This window comes from Bombina bombina, chromosome 1 (assembly GCF_027579735.1).
Source record: "Bombina bombina isolate aBomBom1 chromosome 1, aBomBom1.pri, whole genome shotgun sequence".
NCBI lineage: Eukaryota > Metazoa > Chordata > Amphibia > Anura > Bombinatoridae > Bombina > Bombina bombina.
Genome location: NC_069499.1, coordinates 263,334,831 through 263,354,140, shown reverse-complemented (window position 1 = coordinate 263,354,140; position 19,310 = coordinate 263,334,831). Strand labels below are relative to the sequence as shown.

The 19,310-nt window shown below is 40.4% G+C and overlaps 1 protein-coding gene across 1 annotated transcript in view; it reads left to right on the top strand.

The window, feature by feature from the left end:
- Positions 1-19,310, top strand: part of AQR (aquarius intron-binding spliceosomal factor) — a 264,323-nt gene that overhangs the window by 146,319 nt on the left and 98,694 nt on the right. The window contains exons 26-27 of the mRNA XM_053697946.1: positions 15,709-15,918; positions 16,685-16,822. Coding sequence (XP_053553921.1) covers positions 15,709-15,918; positions 16,685-16,822 — 348 coding nt within the window. The remainder of the gene's footprint in view (positions 1-15,708; positions 15,919-16,684; positions 16,823-19,310) is intronic.

The following is a 19,310-nucleotide window of genomic DNA, read 5'->3' as shown; positions in this document are numbered from 1 at the left end:
AATTCTACAAATTTGATACTTTTGCTTCTTCGGAGGCTATTTTTGGGAGAAAGGTTTTGCAAGCCGTGGTGCCTTCTGTTTAGGTAACCTGATTTGCTCCCTCCCTTCATCCGTGTCCTAAAGCTTTGGTATTGGTTCCCACAAGTAATGGATGACGCCGTGGACCGGACACACCAATGTTGGAGAAAACAGAATTTATGCTTACCTGATAAATTACTTTCTCCAACGGTGTGTCCGGTCCACGGCCCGCCCTGGTTTTTTAATCAGGTTTGAAAAATTTCTCTATACACTACAGTCACCACGGCACCCTATGGTTTCTCCTTTTTTCTCCTAACCATCGGTCGAATGACTGGGGGGGCGGAGCCTGGGAGGGACTATATGGACAGCTTTTGCTGTGCTCTTTGCCATTTCCTGTTGGGGAGGAGAATATTCCCACAAGTAATGGATGACGCCGTGGACCGGACACACCGTTGGAGAAAGTAATTTATCAGGTAAGCATAAATTCTGTTTTTTCTACGTTCCCACGGATGGAAACTGAATCTGGAAAAGAGTTCCCTTGTTCCAACAACAAGGGAGTGTTACTTAGGGACCATCATAGATTCCCTATCTATGAAGATTTTTCTGGCGGAGGTCACAAAATCCAAACTTCTCTCCTTTTGCCTCTCTCTCCAGTCTGTTTCGGCCATCAGTGGCTCAATGCATGGAGATAATTGGTCTGATGGTCGCTTCCATGGACATCATTCCCTTTGCTCGATTTCATTTGAGAGCTCTACAATTATGCATTCAGATCTGTCTCAGAAGATAGATCTGGATCAGTTGACAAGAAACTCTCTCGTGGATGATTTCTTAGGATCATCTGTCCCAGGGCACATGCTTCCGGAGACCCTCTTGGGTGATTGTGACCACGGACGCCAGCCTGCTAGGCTGGGGAGCATGCTGGTGCTTGTTAAAGGCTCAGGGCCTGTGGACTCGGGAGGAGTCTTCTCTCCTCATAAACATCTTGGAGTTGAGAGCGATATTCAATGCCCTGATGGCTTAACCTCAGTTCTCTTTAGCCCGGTTTATCAGATTCCAGTCGGACAACATCACCTCAGTGGCTTACATCAACCACCAAGGAGGAACTCTGAGTTCCTTGGCCATGAAGGAGGTGACTCGAATTATTCAGTGGGCGGAAGCTCACAATTGTCTCTTATCTGCCATCCACATTCCAGGAGTGGACAACTGGGAGGCATATTTTCTGAGCAGACAGACCTTTCATCCCGGGGAGTGGGCTCTCTATCTGGTGGTGTTCTCCAGGTTAACCCTCAAGTGGGGGATGCCGGAGTTGGATCTAATGGCGTCTCGTCAGAACGCCAAGCTTCCAAGGTACGGTTCAAGATCAAGAGATCCTCAGGCCGCCCTGATAGGTGCTCTCACGGTTCCTTGGGGTTTCGGTCTAGCATACCTGTTTCCTCCATTTGCTCTGCTTCCACAAGTCATTGCTCGTATCAAACAGGAGAGAGCATCTGTAATTCTGATAGCTCCTGCATGGCCTCGCAGGATCTGGTTTGCAGACTTGGTGAAGATGTCATCTTTTCCACCTTGGAGGTTACCTCTGAGGAAGGACCGTCTAACTCAGGCCCATTCCTATATCCAAATCACATTTCTCTGAAGCTAACTGCTTGGAGATTGAACGCTTAGTGTTGGCTAAACGTGTTTTTTCTAAATCGGTCATTGATACTATGATTCAGGCTTGCAAACTGGTTACTCGTAAGATTTACCATAAGCTATGGCATAAATGCCTATATTGGTGTGAATCGAAGGGCTTCTCTTGGCGTAGGGTCAGGATTCCTAGAATTTGGTCTTTTCTCCAGGTCTATTCTTTTACACAAACATCTGGCGGACATGCCAGATGTTCATTCTTTTTATCAGGCCTGTGTTTAAATCTGTTGCTCCTCCTTGGAGCTTGAACCTTGTTCTTTAAGTTTTGCAACATGCTCCGTTTGAGCCAATGCATTCTGTAGATATTAAGTTGTTATCTTGGAAAGTTTTGTTCCTTATTGCTATTTCCTCTGCTCGCAGAGTCTCTGAACTCTCGGCTTTACATTGTGATTCCCCTTACCTTGTTTTCTCCAACATAGGTGTGTCCGGTCCACGGCGTCATCCTTACTTGTGGGATATTCTCTTCCCCAACAGGAAATGGCAAAGAGCCCAGCAAAGCTGGTCACATGATCCCTCCTAGGCTCCGCCTACCCCAGTCATTCTCTTTGCCGTTGTACAGGCAACATCTCCACGGAGATGGCTTAGAGTTTTTTAGTGTTTAACTGTAGTTTTTATTATTCAATCAAGAGTTTGTTATTTTAAAATAGTGCTGGTATGTACTATTTACTCAGAAACAGAAAAGAGATGAAGATTTCTGTTTGTATGAGGAAAATGATTTTAGCACCGTAACTAAAATCCATGGCTGTTCCACACAGGACTGTTGAGAGCAATTAACTTCAGTTGGGGGAACAGTGTGCAGTCTCTTACTGCTTGAGGTATGACACATTCTAACAAGACGATGTAATGCTGGAAGCTGTCATTTTCCCTATGGGATCCGGTAAGCCATGTTTATTAAGATAGTAAATAAGGGCTTCACAAGGGCTTATTAAGACTGTAGACTTTTTCTGGGCTAAATCGATTCATTATTAACACATATTTAGCCTTGAGGAATCATTTATTCTGGGTATTTTGATATGATTATTTCGGCAGGCACTGTTTTTGACACCTTATTCTTTAGGGGCTTTCCCTAATCATAGTCAGAGCCTCATTTTCGCGCCGGTATGGCGCACTTGTTTTTGAGGACAGCATGGCATGCTGCTGCATGTGTGTGGAGCTCTGATACATAGAAAAGTCTTTCTGAAGGCATCATTTGGTATCGTATTCCCCTTTGGGCTTGGTTGGGTCTCAGCAAAGCAGATTCCAGGGACTGTAAAGGGGTTAAATATAAAAACGGCTCCGGTTCCGTTATTTTAAGGGTTAAAGCTTCCAAATTTGGTGTGCAATACTTTTAAGCCTTTAAGACACTGTGGTGAAATTTTGGTGAATTTTGAACAATTCCTTCATACTTTTTCGCAATTGCAGTAATAAAGTGTGTTTAGTTTAAAATTTAAAGTGACAGTAACGGTTTTATTTTAAAACGTTTTTTGTGCTTTGTTATCAAGTTTATGCCTGTTTAACATGTCTGAACTACCAGATAGATTGTGTTCTGACTGTGGGGAAACCAAGGTTCCTTCTCATTTAACTATATGTATTTTATGTCATAAAAAAAATTTAGTAAAAATGATGCCCAAGATGATTCCTCAAGTGAGGGGAGTAAGCATGGTACTGCATCATCCCCTCCTTCGTCTACACCAGTCTTGCCCATACAGGAGGCCCCTAGTACATCTAGTGCGCCAATACTCCTTACTATGCAACATTTAACGGCTGTAATGGATAATTCTATCAAAAACATTTTAGCCAATATGCCCACTTCTCAGCGAAAGCGCGACTGCTCTGTTTTAGAAAATTCTGTAGAGCATGAGAACGCTGATGATATGGTTTCTGAAGGGCCCCTACACCAGTCTGAGGGGGCCAGGGAGGTTTTGTCTGAGGGAGAAATTTCAGATTCAGGAAACATTTCTCAACAAGCTGAACCTGATGTGATTACTTTTAAATTTAAGTTGGAACATCTCCGCGCTCTGCTTAAGGAGGTGTTATCCAATTTGGATGATTGTGATTATCTGGTCATTCCAGAACCACTATGTAAAATGGAAAAGTTCTTAGAGGCCCCGGGGCCCCCCGAAGCTTTTCCTATATCCAAGCGGGTGGCGTACATTGTTAGTAAAGAATGGGACAGGCCCGGTATACCTTTAGTACCTCCCCCCATATTTATAAAATTGTTTTCCTATAGTCGACCCCAGAAAGGACTGATGGCAGACAGTCCCCAAGGTCGAGGGGGCGGTTTCTACTCTACACAAGCGCGCCACTATACCCATAGAAGATAGTTGTGCTTTCCAAGATCCTATGGATAAAAAATTAGAAGGTCTGCTAAAGATGTTTGTTCAGCAAGGTTCCCTTCTACAACCAATTGCATGCATTGTCCCTGTCACTGCAGCCGCGTGTTTCTGGTTTGATGAGCTAGGAAAGGCGATTATTAGTAATTCTTCTTCTTATGAGGAGATTATGGACAGAATTCGTGCTCTTAAATTGGCTAATTCTTTCACCCTAGACGCCACCTTGCAATTGGCTAGGTTAGCGGCGAAAAAATTCTGGGTTTGCTATTGTGGCGCAGAGCGCTTTGGTTAAAATCTTGGGCAGCGGATGCGTCTTCCAAGAACAAATTGCTTGACATTCCTTTCAAGGGGAAAACACTCTTTGGCCCTGACTTGAAAGAGATTATCTCTGATATCACTGGGGGCAAGGGCCACGCCCTTCCTCAGGATAGGTCTTTTCAAGACCAAAAATAAACCTAAGTTTCGTCCCTTTCGCAGAAACAGATCAGCCCCAAGGGCTACGTCCTCTAGCAGGAAGGTAATACTTCTCAAGCCAATCCAGCCTGGAGACCTATGCAAGGCTGGAACAAAGGACAGCAGGCCAGGAAACCTGCCACTGCTACCAAGACAGCATGAAATGCGGGCCCCCGATCCGGGACCGGATCTGGTGGGGGGCAGACTCTCTCTCTTCGCTCAGGCTGGGGCAAGAGATGTTCTGGATCCTTGGGCGCTAGAAATAGTCTCCCAAGGTTATTCTCTGGAGTTCAAGGGGCTTCCTCCAAGGGGGAGGTTCCACAGGTCTCAGTTGTCTTCAGACCACATAAGAAGACAGGCATTCTTACATTGGGTAGAAGACCTGCTAAAAATGGGAGTGATTCATCCTGTTCCATTAGGAGAACAAGGGATGGGGTTCTACTCCAATCTGTTCATAGTTCCCAAAAAAGAGGGAACGTTCAGACCAATATTAGATCTCAAGATCTTGAACAAGTTTCTCAAGGTTCCATCGTTCAAGATGGAAACCATTCGAACACTTCTTCCTTCCATCCAGGAAGGTCAATTCATGACCAAGGTGGATTTCAAGGATGCGTATCTACATATTCCTATCCACAAGGAACATCATCGGTTCCTACGGTTTGCATTCCTGGACAAGCATTTCCAGTTCGTGGCGTTTTCTTTCGGATTAGCCACTGCTCCTAGGATTTTCTCATAGGTACTAGGGTCCCTTCTGGCGGTGCTAAGACCAAGGGGCATTGCTGTAGTACCTTACTTGGACGACATTCTGTTTCGAGCGTCGTCCCTTCCTCAAGTAAAGGCTCACACGGACATTGTCCTGGCCTTTCTCAGATCTCACGGATGGAAAGTGATCGTGGAAAAGAGGTCTCTATCTCCGTCAACGAGGGTTCCCTTCTTGGGAACTATAATAGACTCCTTAGAAATGAGGATTTTTCTGACAGAAGCCAGAAAAACAAAACTTCTAGGCTCTTGTCGGATACTTCATTCCGTTCCTCTTCCTTCCATAGCGCAGTGCATGGAAGTGATAGGTTTGATGGTAGCGGCAATGGACATAGTTCCTTTTGTGCGCATTCATCTAAGACCATTACAACTGTTCATGCTCAGTCAGTGGAATGGGGACTATTCAGACTTGTCTCCGAAGATACAAGTAAATCAGAGGACCAGAGACTCATTCCGTTGGTGGCTGTCCCTGGACAACCTGTCACAAGGAATGACCTTCCGCAGACCAGAGTGGGTCATTGTCACGACCGACGCCAGTCTGATGGGCTGGGGCGCGGTCTGGGGATCCCTGAAAGCTCAGGGTCTTTGGTCTCGGGTAGAATCTCTTCTACCGATAGATATTCTGGAACTGAGAGCGATATTCAATGCTCTCAAAGCTTGGCCTCAGCTAGCGAGGGCCAAGTTCATACATCAACCATCAGGGGGGAACAAGGAGTTCCCTAGCGATGGAAGAAGTGACCAAAATCATTCTATGGGCGGAGTCTCACTCCTGCCACCTGTCTGCTATCCACATCCCAGGAGTGGAAAATTGGGAAGCGGATTTTCTGAGTCGTCAGACATTGCATCCGGGGGAGTGGGAACTCCATCCGGAAATCTTTGCCCAAGTCACTCAACCGTGGGGCATTCCAGACATGGATCTGATGGCCTCTCGTCAGAACTTCAGAGTTCCTTACTACGGGTACAGATCCAGGGATCCCAAGGCGGCTCTAGTGGATGCACTAGTAGCACCTTGGACCTTCAAACTAGCTTATGTGTTCCCGCCGTTTCCTCTCATCCCCAGGCTGGTAGCCAGGATCAATCAGGAAAGGGCGTTGGTGATTTTGATAGCTCCTGCGTGGCCACGCAGGACTTGGTATGCAGATCTGGTGAATATGTCATCGGCTCCACCATGGAAGCTACCTTTGAGACGAGACCTTCTTGTTCTAGGTCCGTTCGACCCACTCCAGCTGACTGCTTGGAGATCGAACGCTTGATCTTATCAAAGTGAGGGTTCTCAGATTCTGTTATTAATACTCTTGTTCAGGCCTGAAAGCCTGTAACCAGAAAAATTACCACATAATTTGGTATATCTGTTGGTGTGAATCTGCAGGATTCCCTTGGGACAAGGTTAAGATTCCTAAGAGTCTATCCTTCCTTCGAGAAGGATTGGAAAAAGGATTATCTGCAAGTTCCTTGATGGGACAGATTTCTGCCTTGTCTGTGTTACTTCACAAAAAGCTGGCAGCTGTGCCAGATGTTCTAGCCTTTGTTCAGGCTCTGGTTAGAATCAAGCCTGTTTACAAAATTTTGACTCCTCCTTGGAGTCTCAACCTAGTTCTTTCAGTTCTTCAGGGGGTTCCGTTTGAACCCTTACATTCCGTTGATATTAAGTTATTATCTTGGAAAGTTTTGTTTTTGGTTGCAATTTCTTCTGCTAGAAGAGTTTCAGAATTATCTGCTCTGCAGTGTTCTTCTCCTTATCTGGTGTTCCATGCAGATAAGGTGGTTTTGCGTACTAAACCTGGTTTTCTTCCAAAAAACATTAACCAGGAGATAGTTGTGCCTTCTTTGTGTCCTAATCCAGTTTCAAAGAAGGAACGTTTGTTGCACAACTTGGATGTAGTTCGTGCTCTCAAATTTTACTTAGCAGCTACTAAGGATTTCAGACAAACTTTGTCTTTGTTTGTTGTTTATTCTGGTAAACGGAGAGGTCAAAAAGCAACTTCTACCTCTCTCTCCTTCTGGATTAAAAGCATTATCCGATTGGCTTATGAGACTGCCGGACGGCAGCCTCCTGAAAGAATCACAGCTCACTCCACTAGGGCTGTGGCTTCCACATGGGCCTTCAAGAACGAGGCTTCTGTTGATCAGATATGTGAGGCAGCGACTTGGTCTTCACTGCACACTTTTTCTAAATTTTACAAATTTGATACTTTTGCTTCTTATGAGGCTATTTTTGGGAGAAAGGTTTTGCAAGCCGTGGTGCCTTCCATTTAGGTGACCTGATTTGCTCCCTCCCTTCATCCGTGTCCTAAAGCTTTGGTATTGGTTCCCACAAGTAAGGATGACGCCGTGGACCGGACACACCTATGTTGGAGAAAACAGAATTTATGTTTACCTGATAAATTACTTTCTCCAACGGTGTGTCCGGTCCACGGCCCGCCCTGGTTTTTTTAATCAGGTCTGATAATTTATTTTCTTTAACTACAGTCACCACGGTAACATATGGTTTCTCCTATGCAAATATTCCTCCTTAACGTCGGTCGAATGACTGGGGTAGGCGGAGCCTAGGAGGGATCATGTGACCAGCTTTGCTGGGCTCTTTGCCATTTCCTGTTGGGGAAGAGAATATCCCACAAGTAAGGATGACGCCGTGGACCGGACACACCGTTGGAGAAAGTAATTTATCAGGTAAACATAAATTCTGTTTTTCATGCGGATAATGCGGTCCTTCGTACTAATTTGGGGTTTCTCCCTAAGGTTGTTTCGGATCGTAACATTAATCAGGAAATTGTTGTTCCTTCTTTTGGATATTGTGCGCTCTCTCAAATTTAATCTACAGGCTACTAAATATTTTCGGCAGTCTTCTGCCCTGTTTGTTTGTTTTAATGGGAAGCAGAAGGGTCAAAAGGCCACTTCTACTTCTCTTTCTCTCTGCTTGAGAAGTATGATTTGTTTTGCTTATGAGACTGCTAGACAGCAGCCTCCTGAGAGAAATATGTCTCTTTTCACTAGGGCTGTCTCCTCATCTTGGGCTTTCAAAAATTAAGCTTCTGTGGAGCAGATTTGCAAGAACGCTACATGGTCTTCTCTGCATACTTTCTAAATTTTACAAATTTGATACTTTTGCCTTGGCTGAGGCCTCTTTTGGGAGAAAGGTTCTTCAAGCAATGATGCCTTCTGTTTAGGTCTGCCTGACTTGTTCTCCCTCCCTGTTCATTCTGTGTCCTCTAGCTTGGGTATTGGTTTCCACAATTAATTGGAATGACGTTGTGGACTCTCCATGTCTTAGGAAATAATATTAATGCTTACCTGATAAATTTCTTTCTTTCCGGACATGGAGAGTTCATGACCCCACCCTTAATTAAGACAGTATTTTTTGTTAAAACACAGAACAGCTCTGCTGGGGTGCTCTTTGCCTCCTCCTGCTGGCCAGGAGTGAATATCCCACCAGTAATTGTAATGACGTGGGCTCTCCATGTCCGGAAAGAAAGAAAATCAGGTAAGCATAAATGTTATTATACAATTAATGAGCATAAGCATGATACTTTTTGGGTTTCCATATTACCCAGGACACAAAGAAATTACTTGACTTAAATTACCAATTCAAGTGGGTGAAAAAAGGATTGAAATACCTGGTAGTATACCTATCACAAAACTTCTTAATATGACTACTGTTCCAGCATTTGTGGCAGCTTATGTCTAAATGGTCTCAGCATAAAATGTCTTTTATGGGAGATTAGTTGTCACTAAAATGACTAAATTACCTAAAATTCTCTATCTGTTTAGATCTCTCCCTATATCAGTCCCTCTGGTGGAGCTTGATAGGCTTCAGAAATATATTTTGGCATTTATCTGCAATGGGAAAAGACCCAGAATAAATAAGAACATGCTGAATAGACTTATAACGAGTGGTAGTTTAGGTGTGCCCCATTTAATTACTTATTGTTATGCAGCCTGAATTGTGCAAGCTTCTTTATGGCATAATTCGGCGGATAATCTATGTTGTATTCAAATAGAATCTGAAATGATAGAAGTAAAACCATTATATAAATTGCTATGGTCAGATAAAAATCATAGGCCTCCCAGACTGAAAATGTATACTACTTTGGCACATACAGTATGTTTGTGGGAAAGGCTGATTGTTAGATTTCCTCTTGTTTGAGAGAAATCAGTAGTAACACCCCTTGTTACGTAATCTACCCTCATTAGTGATAAATAAATGGGCCAATAGAGGATTGTATAGAATTGCGGACACCCTAGTTAATTTTTCCTTTACACAATATAAAGATCTAGATCCTTTAGACCAATCTTGTTAGTTTTACCATTTCCAACTTTGGTCCAGAGTAAATGAAGTTTTAGGTCCCCCACCAAGACTTCCCAACACACCTTTTGAATCTTAAATGTCCACCTTATACCTCTTTTTTAATGTCTCTGAGAAGAATATTAAGGCCAAATGTATGCATAAGTGGGATACTGACATTACTGTTGACTGGTCTTTTGAGTAAATGGACTGAAACATATGAGTAAGGGAAGTTCGTTCTCACAAATTTGAAAGAATTATCAAAGTTTCTTTCAGATGGTACCTACATCCCACAAGACTTCCTGCAAGGGTGGGTGGGAGTTTGTGCTTTCAGGGCTGCGAAGAACAGGGCACCTTTATTCATATGTGGTGGGCTTGTATATATGTACCTGGGAGCAAACTTCTAAATTATTAAGCTCTGTTTTCCAGAGACACATTCAATTAACTCCTGAGCAGGCTTTTCTTTATCACTGTGCCAGAGGTTTTAAATCAAAAAATAACAAACTTATTTAATTTGCACAGCTCTTAGAATGTGTCTTGCCGCCACTGGAAGAGGGATTTGCCACATTTTTCTTTTATACTTCAAAAAATTGACTATATTTATAACATGACCATCCTTTCATCAGGCTTTTTCGATATAAGAGAGGAGTTCTTGGATACCTGGGAACCGTTGATAATGTATATAGAAGCAAACAAAAGGGCTTGATGTGATCCGACATGTATTGAGGGACCAGACTCCATCATTAAAGGTTACTATTGTTGTTGCCAATATATGGTAGCCTAGTGAGCAGTTTTTTTACTATAAATGTGTTCAAGAGGGGAGTTTTTGTTTTATATACCGCTCCTCCGCTTTTTTTTTTTTTTTTTAATTTTTATTGGGAAAAAATGTTTAACCCCTTGAGTGCTCAGAGCCATCGCTAGCACTCTCCTAACTTGAGGGAGATCTGGGGGCTCCCACTCGCTCCTACCCCGGCGATCGGGCCTGCATAGTGACAGGCATCGCCAGGGCTTCAAGTTTTGCGCGGCGACGTCACGCGCAATGACGTGATGACGTCACCGCGCAACTTTATTAAAAATTTACAATTCAAAGTATAGGAAAAGGGGGCATGCTGCTTAGATGCTTGCATCTCAGGCATCTAAGCAGCTACAGACCCCCAAAACCCACCTTTGGAAAGGTAATCGCCTAACCTTTCCAACGGTGTAAGTCTTGGGGATCTGGAAAAAAAAATTACAAAAGTTAAAAAAAAAAAAAATATTAAAAAAATAAAAATGTAAAAAAACCTTTAAATCACCTTAGCACCGAGGTGGGAAAGTGCTTAGCACTCAAAGGGTTAAAATACGTCAAAAATATTCTTTCACTTTTGTGCATTTTTCTTTACATAGCTTAAAAGTACCCAGAGGCAATGTGACTATGCTTCTAATAAACAAGTTCTTAATAATACAGTTGTCAACACAATCAATTCAAGAATCTTAAGTTTACCCATAACCAAGTACACCAGATACCCCGGGCCCAACTACAACTGGACGAAACAAGACAAGACAAACCAGAAGAGGGAAAAAAAAATCTTCTCTCCCTCTTTGCCTTCCTCACTCTCTCTTTCGCCCCTTTTCCTTCCTCTCTTTTTATTTGGGGGAACCCAGGGTGCAGAGCTCTCCTATCTCTCATCCATCGCAATTATCAAGATCCAATACTGGTAAAATTTGATTTATCCTTAACTGAAAATCAGTCCCCATGTACTCAGTGAAGTTTCCCCATACCTTCTTATAATTGTTAGTCCCATTGAATTTATAAAATTTAGTATCGAGTGCCTTGGACAAAGCCTGTCTGGCCAACCGGTCTTTAATTGATTTTATCAAGGGGATTTTATTATTTATCCAGTTGTTAAAGATAAGTGATCTAACTAACACAATTCCCCATTGGATGAATTAATGCTTTGTCCCCCAATCCGGTGCTTTATTTAAAAAAAGGATGTTTTCTTCTGTTATTGTAATTTTTTCCTTTAATTAATGAAAGAATTCAACTTTTCCCTAACGTTGTCAGAGTTTTGGGCATGTGGCTAATAAGTGCAGGATGTTAGGATCTGCTTCTCTACATTTCTTACATGCATTCTCAGTTTGTAACTTCCATTTTTGTGCTCTCCTCGGGGTAAGATAGTCAAATTGTATAAGCCTAAATTGGGACTCTCTAAATTTAGCTCAGCTAGTTAAACCCTTTATGATCCCAAAGCTTTTCTGGATTTTGGAGTCCAAACTAAAATAAGGGGAAAGCTTATCCCATCTGCTATTATAACTCTTTGACCAATTCCTCTTTTAATGTAGTTTGTAAGATTCCGTATAAATACGTGATATTAAACCTTTTTTAATTTTAAGACAATCCAATAATGATTTGGTACGATTCTGAAGTAAATAATGTTTTGCCTGCCTAAAGTGTAGCCATTCTTTTTTAGAGATGTTATAAATCATTTGAAAATCTCTAAAATTGTATGGTTTTGTGGTTAAAGGATTGATCAAATAATTAAGCGAGGTAATTTTTTTACTTTTCCATATTTGCATTGCCCTGCCTTGTGCCCCTGGTAGAAATCTCCGGATTCCCTAATTAGGGCAAATGTTTTGAGACGGTATAGCTCCCTCCCTTCACATTCATTGTTATTCTCTAAGCTACAGGTATGACTTTTATCAATGGATGGGCAAAGATCTTAGGTCCCATCTCCTTATTTGACGCATGGAGAGTGAAAGCAAGTGAAAAAAAGGACATGAAACCTAATTTTTTTCTTTCAGGATTTAGAAAGATCATGCCATTTTAAACAATTTTGTAATTTACTTCTATGATCTAATTTGCTTAATTCTCTTCATATCCTTTGCCGAAAAGCATATCTAGATAGGCTCAGTAGCTGCTGATTGGTGGCTGCACATAGATGCCTCATTTGATTGGCTCACCCAGGTGCATTGATATTTCTTCAACAAAGGATATCTAAACAATTTGGATAATAAAAGACAATTGAGATGTTGTTTAAAATTGTATTCTCTACCTGAATCATGAAATAATTTTTTGGGGGTTTAATGTCCCTTTAATTCTGCATGAACATGGTGTACTCTTTACTTGCATTTCATTACCGACACTTGTGATGTCTTACTTTACCATGCATTTGAGTGCAATTAAAAAACAAACAGTTAATAATTTAAGATTATAGGATTATTTCAATAGATGTTGCACATACAGAAGCATCTGCACTCCCAGATTTGTTCACCAGATGGTGCAGTTTCTTTAGCATTTTATTCCAATTTATATTTCCCCACTCTACTACTATGCTAGATAATTTCTCTCTCCTCTGTACAGCTTTGCATCCAAACTTATGAATTTAGCTTTAATATGTTTTCTTTGCAACCTGTGTGCTTCAGTCCAATGTACGACTCTAGGCCTCCATAACTTTGTTCTTCCTCTATATTGCTTCACAGTATCCCTGTACAGCAGTGTCTGCAAAGGAGCAGGATATTATCCAGGCAATCAGTACATTGGGACAACTCCCTTTCTTCAATTTTCTCTGCACCAAATTCTTATTGTGACAGCTCCCTTATTTCTATTTTCTCTCACATTAACAGTGACAGCATATGAAGCAGGTGATTCATTACTGAGTTCATATCAACCCACCACTTAGAGAAAGGCAAAAACTTTAAGCACAATCGAGCTCATCATCTGGCTCATTTCCCTTTCATATTTTTCACAGTAACTTGAATGTATGCCATTTAAATTTAGGTGAGAGATTTCCAAAGCTCTTCTTCTATAAGTGCCTTCCCCTTCCTGCAGACTTGTTTTTGTATGTATTCTGATTATAGAATGGTGAGTTGTGTTACTGTTTTTGTATGTATTCCGATTATAGAATGGTGAGTTGTGTTACTGTTTTTGTATGTATTCTGATTATAGAATGGTGAGTTGTGTTACTGTTTTTGTATGTATTCTGACTATAGAATGGTGAGTTGTGTTACTGTTTTTGTATGTATTCTGATTATAGAATGGTGAGTTGTGTTACTGTTTTTGTATGTATTCTGATTATAGAATGGTGAGTTGTGTTACTGTTTTTGTATGTATTCTGACTATAGAATGGTGAGTTGTGTTACTGTTTTTGTATGTATTCTGATTATAGAATGGTGAGTTGTGTTACTGTTTTTGTATGTATTCTGATTATAGAATGGTGAGTTGTGTTACTGTTTTTGTATGTATTCTGACTATAGAATGGTGAGTTGTGTTACTGTTTTTGTATGTATTCTGACTATAGAATGGTGAGTTGTGTTACTGTTTTTGTATGTATTCTGACTATAGAATGGTGAGTTGTGTTACTGTTTTTGTATGTATTCTGATTATAGAATGGTGAGTTGTGTTACTGTTTTTGTATGTATTCTGATTATAGAATGGTGAGTTGTGTTACTGTTTTTGTATGTATTCTGATTATAGAATGGTGAGTTGTGTTACTGTTTTTGTATGTATTCTGATTATAGAATGGTGAGTTGTGTTACTGTTTTTGTAAAGAAAGAAGCATAAGGAGACCCCTTTCCTCTGTACTTTAGGCCTCTGACATATGAGTATACGTATTATTTTGTCCTGTAACTATGCTTTTTTTGGTGCTGCACACTCCACTTAAGTGCAGTGAATCATTCCAAATGTGTGTCAGGGAGTTTATTTGGTATCTGGACTTGATACTTTGCTGTACAACTTTTAATTACAAAAAAATATATCTGAAAAGTGATACGTTTTGTCTGTTGTCTGAGCAACCTTACTTTAGACTGCTTTTTAGACGGCCTTCCTTTATATATTCAGATTCCTCTAGTTAACGATAGGAGGGGGGAGGTGAGGGGACCACTAATCTACAGAATAAATAAATAAATATATAAATAAAAAAAAATATTAGCCATAAATGAGGTACTGTCAGACTGCTGCCCGTACCAAAAATGGTCACAATTAGTGGGAGGGGGAGGGTTAGAGAGCTATTGGGGGGGGGGGGGGTCAGGGAGGTGGGAGGGTTGAGGAGGATCACTACACTACAGAACAAAAAATATTTAATAGTAAAAAAAAACTAAACTGCATACATGCCAGTACCTAAAATGGTGGGGTCCAGTGGGTCAGGGGGGTGGAAAAATTAACCTTACAAGCTACCTGATTAACCCCTTCACTTCCGGGAATAATAGACGTGTGGTGCGCAACTGCAATTAGCGGCATTCTAATTACCAAAAAACAATGGCAAAGCCCTGTATGTCTGCTATTTCTGAACAAAGGGAATCCCAGAGAAGCTTTTAAAATTATTTGTGTCATGATTGCATAAGTGGTATGTAAATAATTTCAGTAAGAAACCCAAAGTTTGTGAAAAAGTTAACATGTTTTTTTTTTCTTTTTTTCTATATGATCATATTTGGCGGGGTAATGGAGACATGAAATATACCAAAATTGGGCCTAGATCAATACATTGGGTTTATAGTAAAAAATGCTAAAAATGATCCGCTATTTTGGGCAAGTTCTTCTCTGAAATTCCTGGTAGCAAAGAGATTAAGAAATAGATTACAGTAATCAATGCAATACATGATAAGTAAATTAACATTTTGGTGGTGTCATGGGTAAGGAAAGGCTGATTTCTAAAGTTGCTGCATTGCAGGATTTGGGCAGTACTTGTATGTGGAGTTTTGCGGCGCTAAAAAAATAAATAAAAAATAATTAATGGAGAGCGAAGTAGAGTTCTAAGTCAAGTGTAACTCCAAAACAGTGGACCTAGGTAGAAATGATTATAGAGCTCTCAATTATTATTGAGAATTGTGGTGTGATATGTGTAGTGGATGAGGCAACAAATAAGTTACATTTTTGGAATATGAGGAGGTCCTGGAGATGTTTGTGACCTGGTTGAGTTAAGAGGTTGTGGTATCTGAGGAATAACAGAAGATCATAGTATGTGGGACTGATGAAAGCCTCATCAGTACTCAAGCTTTCTCAAATAATTTTATAACGGCAAATTTTAGCTTGAGAGCTGTTTATATGGCTATGATGGGTTTTGGATGGGGCAGGAGAGACAAAAAGAGCTCAAAAATGTTTCTCAGATAAGTTATATATAGATTATATCTTTATCATTAGTTTAATCATTTGTATTTATTTTAATAGTTCTTGGTTAAAAGTTGTTTTTATGCCATTCCATAACCTTTTCCCCTTGTCCTTCCCTGCAGGTTATGTCAAGATGGGAGGCTTACCTTAGCAAAGTGAAAGTTAAATCATCTCAAACTCCAGATGTTAATGAGATCTCAAAATCCTTCCCCTTCCATTGCTACTTCTCTAATGCACCTCAGCCTATCTTTAAGGGGCACTCATATGAAGAAGATATGGAACTGGCTGAAGGGTGTTTCCGGCACATCAAGAAAATCTTTACTCAGCTAGAGGTAGGTTAAAACAAGAGACATACGGGAGCACACCTTGTTGAATAATTTACTTAAAGGGCCATAATACCCAAATGTTTAAACACTTGAAAGTGATGCAGCATAGCTGTAAAAAGCTGACTAGAAAATATCTCCTGAACATCTCTATGTAAAAAAGAAAGATATTTTACCTCAAAAGTTCCTCAGTAGCCACCTCCCATTGTAAAGGATTTCTAAGCAGCATATTAGTGTGTCTGTCCTGGGACAACTGAAAGGATGAGCTTCGTGCACTCTCATATTATTTCACCAATCAGGTAAAGGAAGCTTACTATGAAATCTCATGAGAGTTAAGTCAAATCTCATGAGATCACAGTAAGAGTTCATGACCTCAGCACTGCTGATGCTGATTGGCTGCTGTCCATTTCTTAATTTTTTTATTTTTTTTTTACCTGCAGCTGGGAGCAGCTGAGTATAACTTTTTATACAGAACTTACTCTGGTGAGCTGAGGAAATTGTGAGGTAAAATATCTTCCTTTTTTACATAGAGATGCTCAGGTGATATTTTCCTGTCAGCTTTTTACAGTTATACTGCATCAGTTTCAAATGATTTAGCATATGAGTATTATGTCCCTTTAATGCAAAAAGTCTCACTCTTTTTTCTCTTTTGTTGTAAGACTCTGTATTAAGCTATTTTGTTATGTACTTAGGACAGTTAGGCATTTGACATGTAGTTGTTTCAAGCAATGTATCAGGTTCTGATGATACCAATGTTATATATTTCTTTTTAAAGGAGTTTCGAGCCTTTGAGTTGCTGCGCAGTGGATTGGATCGATCCAAATACCTTCTGGTGAAGGAGGCCAAAATAATCGCTATGACATGCACTCACGCAGCACTGAAACGCCATGACCTTGTAGAACTTGGATTCAAGGTAAGGATAGGATATAGAAAAAAACATTCCAAAGATGATTATCTAAAAAAATTATGTTGATGAGCTTTAAGTTGTTTTTGATTTATTATTGTTTAGAATATTCATAATAATAATAATAATAAATCCTATTTAAGAAAGGCAGTGCATGTAAATTAATTACTGCTCCTATTGTTCCAATGTCTTATATATTACAACCCCATGTTAGTATTCCTATGCTGAACAGGAATGTATTTATTGAAAACTGACGCAACATGTTTATACATAAATATATATTTACACATTGTCTCTATATAGTTATCTGAGACAGACTCTTGTTTGGTGAGTTATTTCTAGTAAAGCTACTGTACTATAGCAGTTATGTATCCAGAGACCAGTTCTAGTGTAGCCAGACAAGGGCTGATCATCTGATCTTTCAGGTAACTCACCCTTCACAAAGCCGAAGCACATTGATCGTTGGGGTGGAGAATCAGCACAAACAAAATGTGCTAAAGTAGTAGGCACACTGCACTGCAGATGTTACTGTGTATTATCACGTACATAGACTCCACTAGCAACATCACTACTACAGACTCAAAGCCTGCGTTGGAGCAGTGTCTTTCAAGAAACATAGATATTGACGGCAGATAAGAGCCATAGGCCCAGCAAGTCTGCCCGATATTACCTAACAGTATAAACTTATCTAGTTCGTAGGATAGCCTTATGCTTGTCCCATGCATTTTTAAAGTCCCCCACAGTGTTTGTTGCTACTACCTCTTGAGGAAGTTTATTCCATAAATCAATCACTCTTTCTGTAAAGAAGTGCTTCCTCAAATTACTCCTGAATCTACTACCCTTTAGCTTGAGCTCATGACCCCTTGTTCTTGAATTTTCCATTTTATGTAAAATACCCACAGCCTCAGTTTTACTAAACCCTTTAATGTACTTGAAAGTTGCTATCATATCACCTCTTTCCCTTCTCTCCTCTAAGCTATACATATTTAGGTCATTGAGCCTATCCTGGTAAGTTTTATTTTTTAGACCATGTACCATTTTGGTAGCCCTCCTTTGCACAGATTCAAGTTTGTTAATATCCTTCTGAAGATATGGCCTCCAGAACTGCACACAATACTCAAGATGAGGCCTAACTAATGATCTATAAAGTGGCATAAGAACCTTACTATTTCTGCTGCAAATACCTCTACCAATACATCCAAGCATTCTGCTAGCCTTACTCGCTGCATTACTACATTGTTTACTAAGTTTTAAATCATCTGAAATAATAATTCCCAAGTCCTGTTCCTCATCTGTAACAGTCAGTAAAGTGTCATTGAGTCTGTAATTAACATTTGGATTTTTCTTCCCTAAATGCATTATTTTACACTTTGCTGTGTTAAACTTTAGATCCCAGTCATTTGTCCAATACTCCAATTGTTGTATATCACTTCTCATTTTGTCTACCCCCCCTGGAACATCCACTCTGTTGCAAATTTTTGTATCATCTGCAAAGAGACATACTTTCCCCTGTAGCCCTTTGCTGATATCGCAGATAAATATGTTAAACAAAACAGGCCCCAGAACTGACCCCTGAGGAACACCACTAGTAACAGCCCCCTCTGCTGAATGAACTCCATTTACTAAGACACTTTGTTTTCTGTCCTTAAGCCAGCATTCCACCCAGTTCACAATTTTTGAATCTAGACCAAGGAGATATAGTTTGTGAATAAGTTTATTGTGTGGGACGGTGTCAAATGCTTTGCTGAAATCTAGCAAAGCATTTGACACCGTCCCACACAATAAACTTATTCACAAACTATATCTCCTTGGTCTAGAGATAACAAGGATACAAATACAGGGAGTGAGAGTGGAAAGTACGGGGGAAAAGCTTAATCATGGAGCCAAGTCTTGAGCTTTTTCCTGGTTGTTAGGTGATCCTGGGTAGATCTGACGCATAGTTGCACGTTATTCCAGGCTTGTCATTTGTATGGATGATCTCTTTTTGTTTTTCTTTTTATGATATTTCTTTTTAAGTCCACGGATTATCTAATTACTATTGGGAATATCACTCCTGAAAAAAGAAAAAGGATATCCAGACCGGCTCTTCCTTCCACAAGTGCACTCTTTATTAGATGCAAGAAAAGAGCGTAAAAACAGCACAACTTAATATTGACAATTGTCAAAGCACCTACAGGCAAGTGTTAAAATGCAAGATATGACAGGTACCCCCTCACATCTGACGCGTTTCGGTGGTAACCGTAATCATAGATATTGTGTGCTATACCTGTCTTACTTTATACGTAATCTTGTTACACTGATTGGCTGGCTACCACACACCCCTCATTACGTGATTGGTCAATGTCAATGCTGGTTCTGTCAATGCTATTGGCGGTTAATGTGGGCTTTGTTTCTTACGTACCCGCTCTGGGATATGCTGATACGTCGGTTTAATAACGTCATCCTCATTGAAGCTAACTATTCCTTCTATATATACTTTATATTAACTGGTTATATG